The 14,908-nt window shown below is 43.3% G+C and overlaps 1 protein-coding gene across 1 annotated transcript; it reads left to right on the top strand.

Moving 5' to 3' along the window:
• The first annotated feature begins 2,192 nt into the window (after positions 1-2,192).
• On the top strand, positions 2,193-14,644 carry LOC110511412 (cellular retinoic acid-binding protein 1). Its single transcript, XM_036964516.1, has 4 exons — positions 2,193-2,368; positions 3,892-4,070; positions 5,552-5,665; positions 14,165-14,644. Exons 1-4 carry the CDS (start codon positions 2,299-2,301, stop codon positions 14,219-14,221), a joined length of 420 nt encoding a protein of 139 aa, XP_036820411.1. The 5' UTR covers positions 2,193-2,298; the 3' UTR covers positions 14,222-14,644.
• Positions 14,645-14,908: the final 264 nt, after the last annotated feature.

The raw sequence follows: 14,908 nt of genomic DNA, 5'->3' as shown, positions 1-14,908 counted from the left end.
AAGACAATAAGTAAGCACATTCAAAATATATAGACTACTGCCTGGAATTTTAATATCAAACTTGACCCGAAAAACAATTTTAAAAATGTAAAAAGGAATCCAGGCAGCACACAGGCTTGCTGTTTAACATAGTGTGTTCTGTTGTCTACACCGTGATAACAGAGTGGCTCGTTTCAAACGTCTGCTATGGTCACATCACATGGCTCCAACATAATGGAGAGTCACTAGAAACCAAACGGAAGAAAAGGGAGAGAAATGGGGAGAGACTAGACTTGCACTAATGAATAGGACCCAGGTTTCTTTGATGGTTTTGTGTGGCAGTTTTGTTTCACTAACTTGGGTCATTAAAACATCACGATTGGATGGCAGACTCACCTTGGTTATTCTGCCATAACTAAGGTTAAGCATGACAAATGACCACTAAGAGAACGATAGAGGGGGTCTTTAAGCTAGTCCTTTAGGAGTCCATAGAAAAAGCCCCAGGGCTTTGAATGGGTCTGCGTTGGGTTAGCAGACATTTTGGGAGAGCACAATGCGATTCGCTGCTCTGAATGGCTAATGTCTCCTAGATGTTCTTGTGACTGGGGGGCCTTAGTATGTCTATTTGGAAGTGACGTTCTGACACACAAGGTCATGTATCTGTGTTGCTAGATATTAGGTGAGATGGATAGGATCCATTAGAAAAGAGTCAGTTTAATTTAAATCCAATATACAGTCATAGGGGAAAAAGGGTTCTATATAGAGCCAAAGAGTGTTCTATCGCTTATTTCATATATTTCGCCCCTAAAGGTGAAGCAAGAGATAAAAACGTTTTTAAGAGTGTATGGTTAACTAGTGGAGCAGCGCTCTAAGGCAGTGCATCTCAGTGCTAGAGGCATCACTACAGACCCTGGTTCGATCCCGGGACTGTATCACAACCGGCCGTGATCAAGAGTCCCATAGGGCGGCGCACAATTGGCCCAGTGTTGTCCGGGTTAGGGGAGGCCGGGGTAGGCCGTCATTCTAAATAAGAATTTGTTAGAACTTGCCTAGTTAAACAAAAACGACGTCATAGTCCCAAGTGTGCATACAGATTTCAGGGAGGATGAACATCTTGACTAAGCTGTCACCCATTATTTTGTTTGAAATATTTTGTCATTCATATGTCTATGGATTGTCTCATCACAACCAGCAGAATACTTTCAAAGTTAGAAAATGTTTATCAAATCAGTGAATTATCCCTTTAATGTGTTATTCTTCCCTCACAGCATGATACTAATAATTAAATAAGTCCACTCACTAAAAAAAACTAAAACAAAGCTGCACGAACCTCGTGAAAGGGTAATTCATTCAACGCTTAACACAAAAAATGAAACCATTTCTCTGATTTTCTTTCCCCTACTGCTCTCTGTGTGTTCAAAGAAAAACAGCACCCAAAGCCTAAAGACAAATCTATTGATTGATGAGACAAACTGTGGTGGACCAGCATGCATAGGGAAATAGATGGGAGCCTTTTTAACGTGACACTTCCTGGAGGGATGACAGAGTGCTCCCTGCTCTGCTCTATACATGAATTATCAACTGCTGTCTGGAAGCCACTTTGTCAAAGAGATTGATGAAGAGCCATCAGAAAGAGAACAAATCAGACTTGATGGGAAGGGGAGTGAGTGAAGCTATCGGGGCCTCTCATTCTGTGTTGGGGGGCTGTTGGAGTGAGTTGGTGAGTTGGGGGGGGGGGGGGGGGGGGGCTTGGGTTGAATTGGACTTAATGGGAAATGTATTGAATGCATGTTTAGTCTGATCCTTAGCTGTATCCAGGGAGAGAGAGGGGTGGTCGATGGGATGAACGTTAGATGGACATTGACTCCCATCGTTTATCAAAGAAAGATCTTAGATCTTATCACAACTACAATATTGGTTTATATTGGAAACCATAATCGCTCTCAGCGCTTTATTATATTGCTGTGATGGGGACATCCATGGTTCTTTTCTATGGGATTCATTCCATTTAAATGTCCTATTTATATTGCAGGCTTGAAACGAGACCACCTGAACCCCTGTCCATCTGTCATTTAAAATGGTCATTAAGAGGAGGACATTTCACTCACTACAGGACTAGAGAGAGAGGAGCATGCTGGGAGGGGTTATTACACAGAGAGAGAGAGGAGCATGCTGTGAGGGGTTATTACAGAGCGAGAGAAAGGGAGGGAGGGTGAAAGGGAGAGCGTAGGGGAGGGATAGTGGGACAGTGAGCTGAGGAGATACAGAGCATATCAAGAGGCAGAGAGAGACCGGTACACGTCGAGCCTTCCCAAGAAAATGACCAATTTCGCAGGCACTTGGAAAATGAGAAGCAGTGAGAATTTTGATGAACTACTCAAAGCACTTGGTAAGATGTCTATAGTTCTTACCTTCTATCATTAAGAGCTATTTGAAAGAATAAATACTTAACCATATACTATCAAAATCCTAGCTGTTCTTTCTCTATTGTGTCCAAAAACCAAACGCATCATTATTTTCATTTTTTTTATTTTCATGTTCTATTATTTGGGGAAACATTTGAGAAAACAATATTTGGGAGAGGCCACAGGGTGTGTGACATCTTGATCATCTTTGAGTTTTGCATATATCATCAGTTTCAGGATCATCCCAGCATGCATTAATCCATGTACCTTGTTCATTTGAGATGCATTTTATGTTGTCATTTTGTTGATATTCCCGAAAGTCAACTGAGTTGGGCATGTATAAAAATAAAAATGTTGAAAATGTACACAAGGTGCACATGTAATACATATTATAATACACTTACATATTACAAATCACTTCAGCTTGATCTTGTGTGTTGTTTCCTGCCATAGAATAGTCATTTCAGTGAAAGCAGTGAGGGTGGATCATCCCAACGCTGCACTGTTGAGCCAGGCTGGTGTGGAATAGATGAGACAATTCACTGTGTATGTTTTCTCAAATACGTCTCCTGTGACTGCACTGAGATCTCACTTAATCTGAGCTCTAGGTATTGGCTTGGACAAAACTTTGGCTTTTGGTGCCAGTTTGTTTTTTTCATCGTGGAACAATGAGATGAGAGGAGAAAAAAAGGTAAAGAGATTGAACTCCTCTCCTCTGGGGAACTCAAGTACACCCATTGTTTAAATGAGAGCAATAAGACTAGTACTGAAGGATACAGTATTTGAGAGAGAGCAGCTCTGAAAACATATGCAGAGGGGAATGAATGGAAACAGCAAGACATTTTCTCATCCAATTGGTTAAATTGTTACTGTGTGACAGAGCCAACTAGCTCCACAATAACTTCTTGGAGGAATCCATCAGTCTGCAGGAGAGCTAAACAAAGCTAATGACTCCAGCATTCCTTGTTTTCATCACCTTGTCATAGCATCCACCCATATTTGAAACATCTGCTGATAACCATCTCATTTGCAGTTGCTTGCCTTGAGAACTCTGTATATAACAACTTGAATACCTACAGTGCACCATTGATTTCTTCTCACACTCCCAAGAACCTTCTGTCTACCATGACTTTGTCACAAATAGGTAACACTGCCACTATGCATTCCTCTTGTAAATAAGCACAACCTACACCTTTGAAAGTGGAATTCAGGATTGTTTTCCTTCTATCAATGGCGCCAGGAGGAGACAGAAATGTAACTGTACTCATCCTTGAATTATAGGTGAGGATAGGCGCAAACATGTCATACCAAATGTCAGTACAAGTCAAACGATAGCCCCGTGAAGCCATATTGTCACCATGGGTTCAACCCAGTGGCATGTCAAGGTTGTGTACAGTCAGTTGTCATAACCTGACAAAGTCAAAACTGATCAATGATACATGCAATTGGTTATGCAGCGCTTATGACTGTTAAAGTAAACGCAATGACAGGTGTTATTTGCCCACAGGCGTCAATGCTATGTTGAGGAAGGTGGCTGGTGCCGCGGCGTCCAAACCTCACGTGGAGATCAGGCAGAATGGGGAGCAGTTCTACATCAAGACCTCCACCACCGTGCGCACCACCGAGATCAACTTCCTCATAGGCCAGGAGTTCAATGAGGAGACGGTAGATGGCAGGAAGTGCAAGGTAAAGTCTCTGAGTCTGCCCCCATACAATGTAAAGGTAGTCTCTGCCCCTATACAATGTAAAGGTAGTCTGCCCCCATACAATGTAAAGGTAGTCTCTGCCCCTATACAATGTAAAGGTAGTCTCTGCCCCTATACAATGTAAAGGTAGTCTGCTCCCATACAATGTAAAGGTAGTCTCTGCCCCTATACAATGTAAAGGTAGTCTCTGCCCCTATACAATGTAAAGGTAGTCTGCTCCCATACAATGTAAAGGTAGTCTGCCCCCATACAATCTAAAGGTAGTCTCTGCCCCTATACAATGTAAAGGTAGTCTGCTCCCATACAATGTAAAGGTAGTCTGCTCCCATACAATGTAAAGGTAGTCTGCTCCCATACAATGTAAAGGTAGTCTGCCCCCATACAATGTAAAGGTAGTCTGCCCCCATACAATGTAAAGGTAGTCTGCTCCCATACAATGTAAAGGTAGTCTGCTCCCATACAATGTAAAGGTAGTCTGCTCCCATACAATGTAAAGGTAGTCTGCCCCCATACAATCTAAAGGTAGTCTCTGCCCCTATACAATGTAAAGGTAGTCTCTGCTCCCATACAATGTAAAGGTAGTCTGCTCCCATACAATGTAAAAGTAGACTGCTCCCATACAATGTAAAGGTAGTCTCTGCCCCATACAATGTAAAGGTAGTCTGCTCCCATACAATGTAAAGGTAGTCTGCTCCCATACATTGTAAAGGTAGTCTGCTCCCATACAATGTAAAGGTAGTCTCTGCCCCATACAATGTAAAGGTAGTCTGCTCCCATACAATGTAAAGGTAGTCTGCTCCCATACAATGTAAAGGTAGTCTCTGCCCCATACAATGTAAAGGTAGCCTGCTCCCACACAATGTAAAGGTAGCCTGCTCCCATACAATGTAAAGGTAGTCTCTGCCCCCATACAATGTAAAGGTAGTCTCTGCCCCTATACAATGTAAAGGTAGTCTCTGCTCCCATACAATGTAAAGGTATTCTGCCCCATACAATGTAAAGGTAGTCTGCCCCCATACAATCTAAAGGTAGCCTGCCCACATACAATGTAAAGGTAGTCTCTGCCCCTATACAATGTAAAGGTAGTCTCTGCCCCCATACAATGTAAAGGTAGTCTCTGCCCCTATACAATGTAAAGGTAGTCTCTGCCCCTATACAATGTAAAGGTAGTCTGCTCCCATACAATGTAAAGGTAGTCTCTGCCCCTATACAATGTAAAGGTAGTCTGCTCCCATACAATGTAAAGGTAGTCTGCTCCCATACAATGTAATGGTAATGTCCCAATCCTATTCAGATAGCATTTGTACGGATGAAGGAAAGGAGACAAGGAGAGGAAGCTACATTGAGACGCAGCCCATGTTCACTCATTCAGATCAGATCCCCTTTAGATAAGTGAGGACAGGAAAGTACATGGATGTATTGACATGGACCCTCTTCATTGCATTACACTCATATCAACAGAGCCTGGCCACATGGGAGACCGAGAGCAAAATGTACTGCAGGCAGACTCTCCTGGATGGCAACGGCCCAAGAACCTTCTGGACCAGAGAGCTGAGGGGAGATGAACTCATACTGGTGAGGACGTTTGTGACTAAAGAAAGGTAGTAGGCAAGACTGTCATGTCAGGCCCCCTCAGTTGTATCTATTTGTACACTGAAACTATAGAAGAGTGTTATTTTCACAAGTAACTCAAAGATCTCAAATGTGTCTATCAAATTAGTTTTATGATGTATACAAATCAAATCGTATTTTTCACATGCTTCATAAACAGGTGTAGACTAAACAGTGAAATGCTTGCTTATGGGTCCTTTTCCAACAATGCAGAGAGAAAGAGAAAGATTAAAATAATAAATAGTGGCATGAGGAATAAATACACACTGAATAACAATAACGAGTCAAAAATAACATGGCTTTATACAGGGAGTAGAAAATAGCATGGCTTTATACGGGGAGTAGAAAATAACATGGCTTTATACAGGGAGTAGAAAATAACATGGGTATATACAGGGAGTAGAAAATAACATGGCTATATACAGGGAGTAGAAAATAACATGGCTATATACAGGGAGTAGAAAATAACATGGGTATATACAGGGAGTAGAAAATAACATGGCTATATACAGGGAGTAGAAAATAACATGGCTATATACAGGGAGTAGAAAATAACATGGCTTTATACAGGGAGTAGAAAATAACATGGCTATCTATATACAGGGAGTAGAAAATAGCATGGCTTTATACGGGGAGTAGAAAATAACATGGCTTTATACAGGGAGTAGAAAATAACATGGGTATATACAGGGAGTAGAAAATAACATGGCTATATACAGGGAGTAGAAAATAACATGGCTATATACAGGGAGTAGAAAATAACATGGGTATATACAGGGAGTAGAAAATAACATGGCTATATACAGGGAGTAGAAAATAACATGGCTTTATACAGGGAGTAGAAAATAACATGGGTATATACAGGGAGTAGAAAATAACATGGCTATATACAGGGAGTAGAAAATAACATGGCTTTATACAGGGAGTAGAAAATAACATGGCTATATACAGGGAGTAGAAAATAACATGGCTATATTCAGGGAGTAGAAAATAACATGGCTATATACAGGGAGTAGAAAATAACATGGCTATCTATATACAGGGAGTAGAAAATAACATGGCTATATACAGGGAGTAGAAAATAACATGGGTATATACAGGGAGTAGAAAATAACATGGCTATATACAGGGAGTAGAAAATAACATGGCTTTATACAGGGAGTAGAAAATAACATGGCTATATACAGGGAGTAGAAAATAACATGGCTATATTCAGGGAGTAGAAAATAACATGGCTATAAATAACATGGCTATATACAGGGAGTAGAAAATAACATGGCTATATACAGGGAGTAGAAAATAACATGGGTATATACAGGGAGTAGAAAATAACATGGCTATATACAGGGAGTAGAAAATAACATGGCTTTATACAGGGAGTAGAAAATAACATGGGTATATACAGGGAGTAGAAAATAACATGGCTATATACAGGGAGTAGAAAATAACATGGCTTTATACAGGGAGTAGAAAATAACATGGCTATATACAGGGAGTAGAAAATAACATGGCTATATTCAGGGAGTAGAAAATAACATGGCTATATACAGGGAGTAGAAAATAACATGGCTATCTATATACAGGGAGTAGAAAATAACATGGCTATATACAGGGAGTAGAAAATAACATGGGTATATACAGGGAGTAGAAAATAACATGGCTATATACAGGGAGTAGAAAATAACATGGCTTTATACAGGGAGTAGAAAATAACATGGCTATATACAGGGAGTAGAAAATAACATGGCTATATTCAGGGAGTAGAAAATAACATGGCTATAAATAACATGGCTATATACAGGGAGTAGAAAATAACATGGCTATATACAGGGAGTAGAAAATAACATGGCTTTATACAGGGAGTAGAAAATAACATGGCTATATACAGGGAGTAGAAAATAACATGACTATATATAGGGAGTAGATAATAACATGGCTTTATACAGGGAGTAGAAAATAACATGGCTATATACAGGGAGTAGAAAATAACATGGCTTTATACAGGGAGTAGAAAATAACATGGCTATATACAGGGAGTAGAAAATAACATGGCTATCTATATACAGGGAGTAGAAAATAACATGGCTATATACAGGGAGTAGAAAATAACATGGCTTTATACAGGGAGTAGAAAATAACATGGCTTTATACAGGGAGTAGAAAATAACATGGCTTTATACAGGGAGTAGAAAATAACATGGCTTTATACAGGGAGTAGAAAATAACATGGCTCTATACAGGGAGTAGAAAATAACATGACTATATACAGGGAGTAGAAAATAACATGGCTATATTCAGGGAGTAGAAAATAACATGGCTATATACAGGGAGTAGAAAATAACATGGTTATATACAGGGAGTAGAAAATAACATGGTTATATACAGGGAGTAGAAAATAACATGGCTAAAAAGTCCAGTAGAGTCCAGTGTGTGTGTAGAGTCCAGTGTGTGTGTAGAGTCCAGTGCGTGTGTAGAGTCCAGTGTGTGGGTGGAGTCCAGTGCGTGTGTAGAGTCCAGTGCGTGGTGAGTCCAGTGCGTGGGTGGAGTCCAGTGCGTGTGTAGAGTCCAGTGCGTGTGTAGAGTCCAGTGCGTGGTGGAGTCCAGTGTGTGGGTGGAGTCCAGTGCGTGGGTAGAGTCCAGTGCGTGGGTAGAGTCCAGTGCGTGTGTGTAGAGTCCAGTGCGTGTGTGTAGAGTCCGGTGTGTGAGTGGAGTCCAGTGTGTGGGTGGAGTCCACTGTGTGGGTGGAGTCCAATGCGTGGGTAGAGTCCAGTGCGTGGGTAGAGTCCAGTGCGTGTGTAGTGTCCAGTGTGTGTAGTGTCCAGTGTGTGTGGAGTCCAGTGTGTGTGTAGAGTCCAGTGTGTGGGTGGAGTTCAGTGTGTGTGTAGAGTTCAGTGTGTGTGTAGAGTCCAGTGCGTGGGTAGAGTCCAGTGCGTGGGTAGAGTCCAGTGCGTGTGTAGAGTCCAGTGCGTGTGTAGAGTCCAGTGCGTGGATAGAGTCCAGTGCGTGGGTAGAGTCCAGTGTGTGTGGGTGGAGTCCAATGCGTGGGTAGAGTCCAGTGCGTGGGTAGAGTCCAGTGCGTGTGTAGAGTCCAGTGTGTGTAGAGTCCAGTGTGTGGGCGGAGTCCAGTGTGTGTAGAGTCCAGTGTGTGGGTGGAGTTCAGTGTGTGTGTAGAGTCCAGTGCGTGTGTGTAGAGTCCAGTGCGTGTGTGTAGAGTCCAGTGCGTGTGTGTAGAGTCCAGTGCGTGTGTGTAGAGTCCGGTGTGTGAGTGGAGTCCAGTGTGTGGGTGGAGTCCACTGTGTGGGTGGAGTCCAATGCGTGGGTAGAGTCCAGTGTGTGGGTGGAGTCCAGTGCGTGTGTAGAGTCCAGTGCGTGGTGAGTCCAGTGCGTGGGTGGAGTCCAGTGCGTGTGTAGAGTCCAGTGCGTGTGTAGAGTCCAGTGCGTGGTGGAGTCCAGTGTGTGGGTGGAGTCCAGTGCGTGGGTAGAGTCCAGTGCGTGGGTAGAGTCCAATGCGTGTGTGTAGAGTCCAGTGCGTGTGTGTAGAGTCCGGTGTGTGAGTGGAGTCCAGTGTGTGGGTGGAGTCCACTGTGTGGGTGGAGTCCAATGCGTGGGTAGAGTCCAATGCGTGGGTAGAGTCCAGTGCGTGGGTAGAGTCCAGTGCGTGTGTAGAGTCCAGTGTGTGGGTGGAGTTCAGTGTGTGTGTAGAGTTCAGTGTGTGTGTGGAGTCCAGTGCGTGTGTAGAGTCCAGTGTGTGTGGAGTCCAGTGTGTGTGTAGAGTCCAGTGTGTGGGTGGAGTTCAGTGTGTGTGTAGAGTTCAGTGTGTGTGTAGAGTCCAGTGCGTGTGTGTAGAGTCCAGTGCGTGTGTAGAGTCCAGTGCGTGGGTAGAGTCCAGTGCGTGGGTAGAGTCCAGTGCGTGTGTAGAGTCCAGTGCGTGGGTAGAGTCCAGTGCGTGGGTAGAGTCCATTGCGTGTGGGTGGAGTCCAATGCGTGGGTAGAGTCCAGTGCGTGGGTAGAGTCCAGTGCGTGTGTAGAGTCCAGTGTGTGTAGAGTCCAGTGTGTGGGTGGAGTTCAGTGTGTGTAGAGTCCAGTGTGTGGGTGGAGTTCAGTGTGTGTGTAGAGTCCAGTGTGTGTGTAGAGTCCAGTGTGTGTAGAGTCCAGTGTGTGTGTGTAGAGTCCAGTGCGTGTGTAGAGTCCAGTGTGTGTGGAGTCCAGTGTGTGTGTGTGTAGAGTCCAGTGTGTGTGTAGAGACCCGTGTGTGTGTGTGTGTGTAGAGTCCAGTGCGTGTGTAGAGTCCAGTGTGTGTGTAGAGACCCGTGTGTGTGTGTGTAGAGTCCAGTGTGTGTGGAGTCCAGTGTGTGTGTAGAGACCCGTGTGTGTGTGTGTAGAGTCCAGTGTGTGTGGAGTCCAGTGTGTGTGTGGAGTCCAGTGTGTGTGTAGAGTCCAGTGTGTGTGTAGAGACCCGTGTGTGTGTGTAGAGTCAGTGCAAGAGAGTTGGTGCAAAAATAAAGGGTCAATGCAGGTAGTCTGGGTAGCCATTTGATTAGCTCTTTAGCAGTCTAATGGCTTGGGGGTAGAAGCGCATCCTGTAGGTTCCAGACTTGGTGCACTGGTACCCCAAACTGTTAGTGTTAACATTTCATTCTGAACCCAGGAGAGAGTAGGCCTGCACTTCCTACTATTCCCCAAGAGATTACACTGTAGGTTCAAACAGACGCTTGACATCAAAGCTAAGACAAGCTTTTCCACCAGAACACTCCGTATGATGGATTTTGCTCTGCACAGCCTAACTCAGAAACTATTGTCACTGTTACGAACACCTCTGAAAGGGTTCCTAAAGGATTTCAAAGCTTGATCTTTGATGTATTAGTACTGGCTGATATTATACTGCACAAAAATATATGTTTGCTGTTAATTAAGCTCCTCACATATCAGGTCCTTACATCCATCAAAAACAGTTATTGACTTCTTCACGGCACTGGCTTTCATATTAAAAAGAAGATGTGCTTTTTGTAAACTTCTGGCCTGTTTTAATTTTATAGACCAGATTGACAACAGTAAATGGGGCCAATAACCTTAGATTCCAGTTTATAAGTGATGAGGATAACCTCTTTATTGACTCTTACAAAGCCCAGAGGGAAATCAAGAGGAAAACCTCTATGTAAGGGACTCCTTTCTGGATAGCATGCTTGGACTTCGCAACAGGAGATGCTATGAACAAACATGAAATGTGTGTGTGTTTCAACTCAAGGGTGTGTAGTTCTGTGCATATTGAGCCACATGATAGGTCTGTGAGGCCGTTGTTGGACAACTGTCTGATTGTTTAGAGATGGGATCATGAGGTTGGCTCAGAGTTTTGTCCAATATTAGAGGGAGAGGTCAGTGTAACATGTGTTTCCCGCTAGGCACACAATCTTGTGTTTTACTGTGGAGGAAAATACTTTTTCACTAAATGCTCAACTTGGTAGGGTCTCAAAAGGTGGGAACCATGACTTTTTCTTATTGAATTACCGCAATATGGAGAAAGTCCCCAATGCACTGCATCTGCCCATCCACATGCAGCAAAACCCACTGGATGACAAAGAAGGTGTCACGATACACTTCTTCCCAGGTCCCACACAACGAGAAACACAACCCCAGAATTTTGTTCTCACAGGCCAATGGATCTAAATTTGAACAATTTGTTTATTAATTCCAGGGAGCTAATGGGCAGCGCCTCATCCTCCACTAAAACAAGCCTGCTCTCCTTCCGGGGACAAAGGAATCTGGACCTGGCCAGGAAAACGGAAATGCAGGTGGCTCACATCAAAGCATCTATGAGCTGATGAGGAAATGAAGCTTTGAAAGAGGGAGGGATGGAGGGGGTGTTGGGGGAAAGAAAGTAATGAAGACCGTATGTTCTGGTTTCACTGTATCCAGTGATGTAAGACAGAGTCCAGGATGTGTTCATTAGCATGGAGAAACCTCAGGGGACTAGTTTAGTTTAATAGGACGGGCAGCAGGGGATGTGCCTGTAGTTACTCTGATACTGCATGTGTTCCTGACTGACACACTGTTCACCTTATCTACCATGCTGTTGTCCTGTAGTTACTCTGATACTGCATGTGTTCCTGACTGACACACTGTTCACGGTATCTACCATGCTGTTGTCCTGTAGTTACTCTGATACTGCATGTGTTCCTGACTGACACACTGTTCACCTTATCTACCATGCTGTTGTCCTGTAGTTACTCTGATACTGCATGTGTTCCTGACTGACACACTGTTCACCTTATCTACCATGCTGTTGTCCTGTAGTTCCTCTGATACTGCATGTGTTCCTGACTGACACACTGTTCACGTTATCTACCATGCTGTTGTCCTGTAGTTACTCTGATACTGCATGTGTTCCTGACTGACACACTGTTCACGTTATCTACCATGCTGTTGTCCTGTAGTTACTCTGATACTGCATGTGTTCCTGACTGACACACTGTTCACGGTATCTACCATGCTGTTGTCCTGTAGTTACTCTGATACTGCATGTGTTCCTGACTGACACTCTGTTCACCTTATCTACCATGCTGTTGTCCTGTAGTTACTCTGATACTGCATGTGTTCCTGACTGACACTCTGTTCACCTTATCTACCATGCTGTTGTCCTGTAGTTACTCTGATACTGCATGTGTTCCTGACTGACACTCTGTTCACCTTATCTACCATGCTGTTGTCCTGTAGTTACTCTGATACTGCATGTGTTCCTGACTGACACTCTGTTCACCTTATCTACCATGCTGTTGTCCTGTAGTTACTCTGATACTGCATGTGTTCCTGACTGACACACTGTTCACGTTATCTACCATGCTGTTGTCCTGTAGTTACTCTGATACTGCATGTGTTCCTGACTGACACACTGTTCACCTTATCTACCATGCTGTTGTCCTGTAGTTACTCTGATACTGCATGTGTTCCTGACTGACACACTGTTCACGTTATCTACCATGCTGTTGTCCTGTAGTTACTCTGATACTGCATGTGTTCCTGACTGACACACTGTTCACCTTATCTACCATGCTGTTGTCCTGTAGTTACTCTGATACTGCATGTGTTCCTGACTGACACACTGTTCACGTTATCTACCATGCTGTTGTCCTGTAGTTACTCTGATACTGCATGTGTTCCTGACTGACACACTGTTCACGTTATCTACCATGCTGTTGTCCTGTAGTTACTCTGATACTGCATGTGTTCCTGACTGACACACTGTTCACGGTATCTACCATGCTGTTGTCCTGTAGTTACTCTGATACTGCATGTGTTCCTGACTGACACACTGTTCACGTTATCTACCATGCTGTTGTCCTGTAGTTACTCTGATACTGCATGTGTTCCTGACTGACACACTGTTCACCTTATCTACCATGCTGTTGTCCTGTAGTTACTCTGATACTGCATGTGTTCCTGACTGACACACTGTTCACCTTATCTACCATGCTGTTGTCCTGTAGTTACTCTGATACTGCATGTGTTCCTGACTGACACACTGTTCACATTATCTACCATGCTGTTGTCCTGTAGTTACTCTGATACTGCATGTGTTCCTGACTGACACACTGTTCACCTTATCTACCATGCTGTTGTCCTGTAGTTACTCTGATACTGCATGTGTTCCTGACTGACACACTGTTCACCTTATCTACCATGCTGTTGTCCTGTAGTTACTCTGATACTGCATGTGTTCCTGACTGACACACTGTTCACCTTATCTACCATGCTGTTGTCCTGTAAAGTATCGACGCCCCAATGTAAGAGGCGGGGGCCTTCCCTTCTCCAGTGCCTGATGCAGGCCTTTACCGCCAGAGGTGTGTGTGTAGGGTTAAAAGCTACTGGCTGTCTGCCCGCAATAATGTGCCTCATTGATCATGTTGTGTTAGAAAACGCCAATGGACCATGACGCATCTCACGTTAATGGCTCCCTGGACACTCGCTGCACACGGCAGATGGCTCCATCTTAGCGCCATTCTTTAAACCCGAATGATACCTACTTTCCTCCCTCCCTGGGTGCCTGGTAATGATGATCTGTGGCGCTGACAAGTTCGGTTGCAGTCTTGCTGCACCTCTGAAAGTACCATAAATCTTTGGGGGCTCGATGCGCCTCTGCCACCCACACATCTTGATCATTTCCCCTCTTCCCTCATTAATTCACTGACACTGTAGCAGCTGCCATGTGCCAAATGGACTGTTTTTGGACAGGAAATCTCAACCAGTTGTGTGCTAAAGCAGTCTTCCATTCTGTCACAATGAGAGTTTGAACAATAAATATATTTTTGAATAAAATAAAAATAATCTCACTTGACACCAGTTGTCTTATTTGAGATGAACACAAAATGTTCCTGTGTTCTTATCTGAAGGTTCAACGTCTGATCTACAACAGCAGGAAGCACTTCTGTTGAGAACTGGAATCTTTCATCCCTTTCCCTTCTTTTTCAGACCTTTGGGGCAGACGACGTGGTTTGCACACGGATTTACGTACGAGAAAATAAATAACGTAGCTTCAGGACCGACCAGGACCATCATAATGGGCTCCATCCCCCTTGGTACAGCTGCAGTAACTCTCCAACACATCCATCTTCAGAGAAATATTTCATAGCATCATATATCAGATTAAACAGACATTTACCATGCTTCATGTAACTAGACCAAATGCAATTGTATTTAGACAACATTCTAACATAAATACAATTGTATTTAGACAGTGTTTCTCATGCCAACTGCCACTTTAATAAAACATGTTTCATCCTTTTTGTATTTAGTGTTTTGTCAGTATTGGAAATAAGAGACCATGTACATATCATTTCAATATATTGTATTATTTGGTCAGGGAGTACGGAGACCATGCAGCCAAAACACATCGGTTTAAAAACGTTTCTATTGAACATGCCATACTAATAAAGGCCATTTAATTAATTATATGAAGAGTGCCTTGGTCCTCCTTTCTTTCTGATGACAAATTTACCCCTTTTACCAAAGAGCACCTTCTATCCACCAAAATGTACTATTGTGTACCTTAGTAGCGCTTCCCTTCCGCCTCTTTCTACTCATATTGTATTATTTGTCTGGTGTCAAGGAAATGTCTAAAGAAATACATCCACTTGTATCAAGACAAACGTCAGGTAGGAAAATGATGAACTTCCTTCTAAGTTTAGGTGACCTATAGCTTTAACATGCAACAAC

Source organism: Oncorhynchus mykiss, chromosome 26 (genome assembly GCF_013265735.2).
Source record: "Oncorhynchus mykiss isolate Arlee chromosome 26, USDA_OmykA_1.1, whole genome shotgun sequence".
In the NCBI taxonomy this organism is placed as follows: domain Eukaryota; kingdom Metazoa; phylum Chordata; class Actinopteri; order Salmoniformes; family Salmonidae; genus Oncorhynchus; species Oncorhynchus mykiss.
The sequence above is the reverse complement of the archived record's forward strand: the minus strand, read 5'-3'. Positions and strand labels throughout refer to the sequence as shown.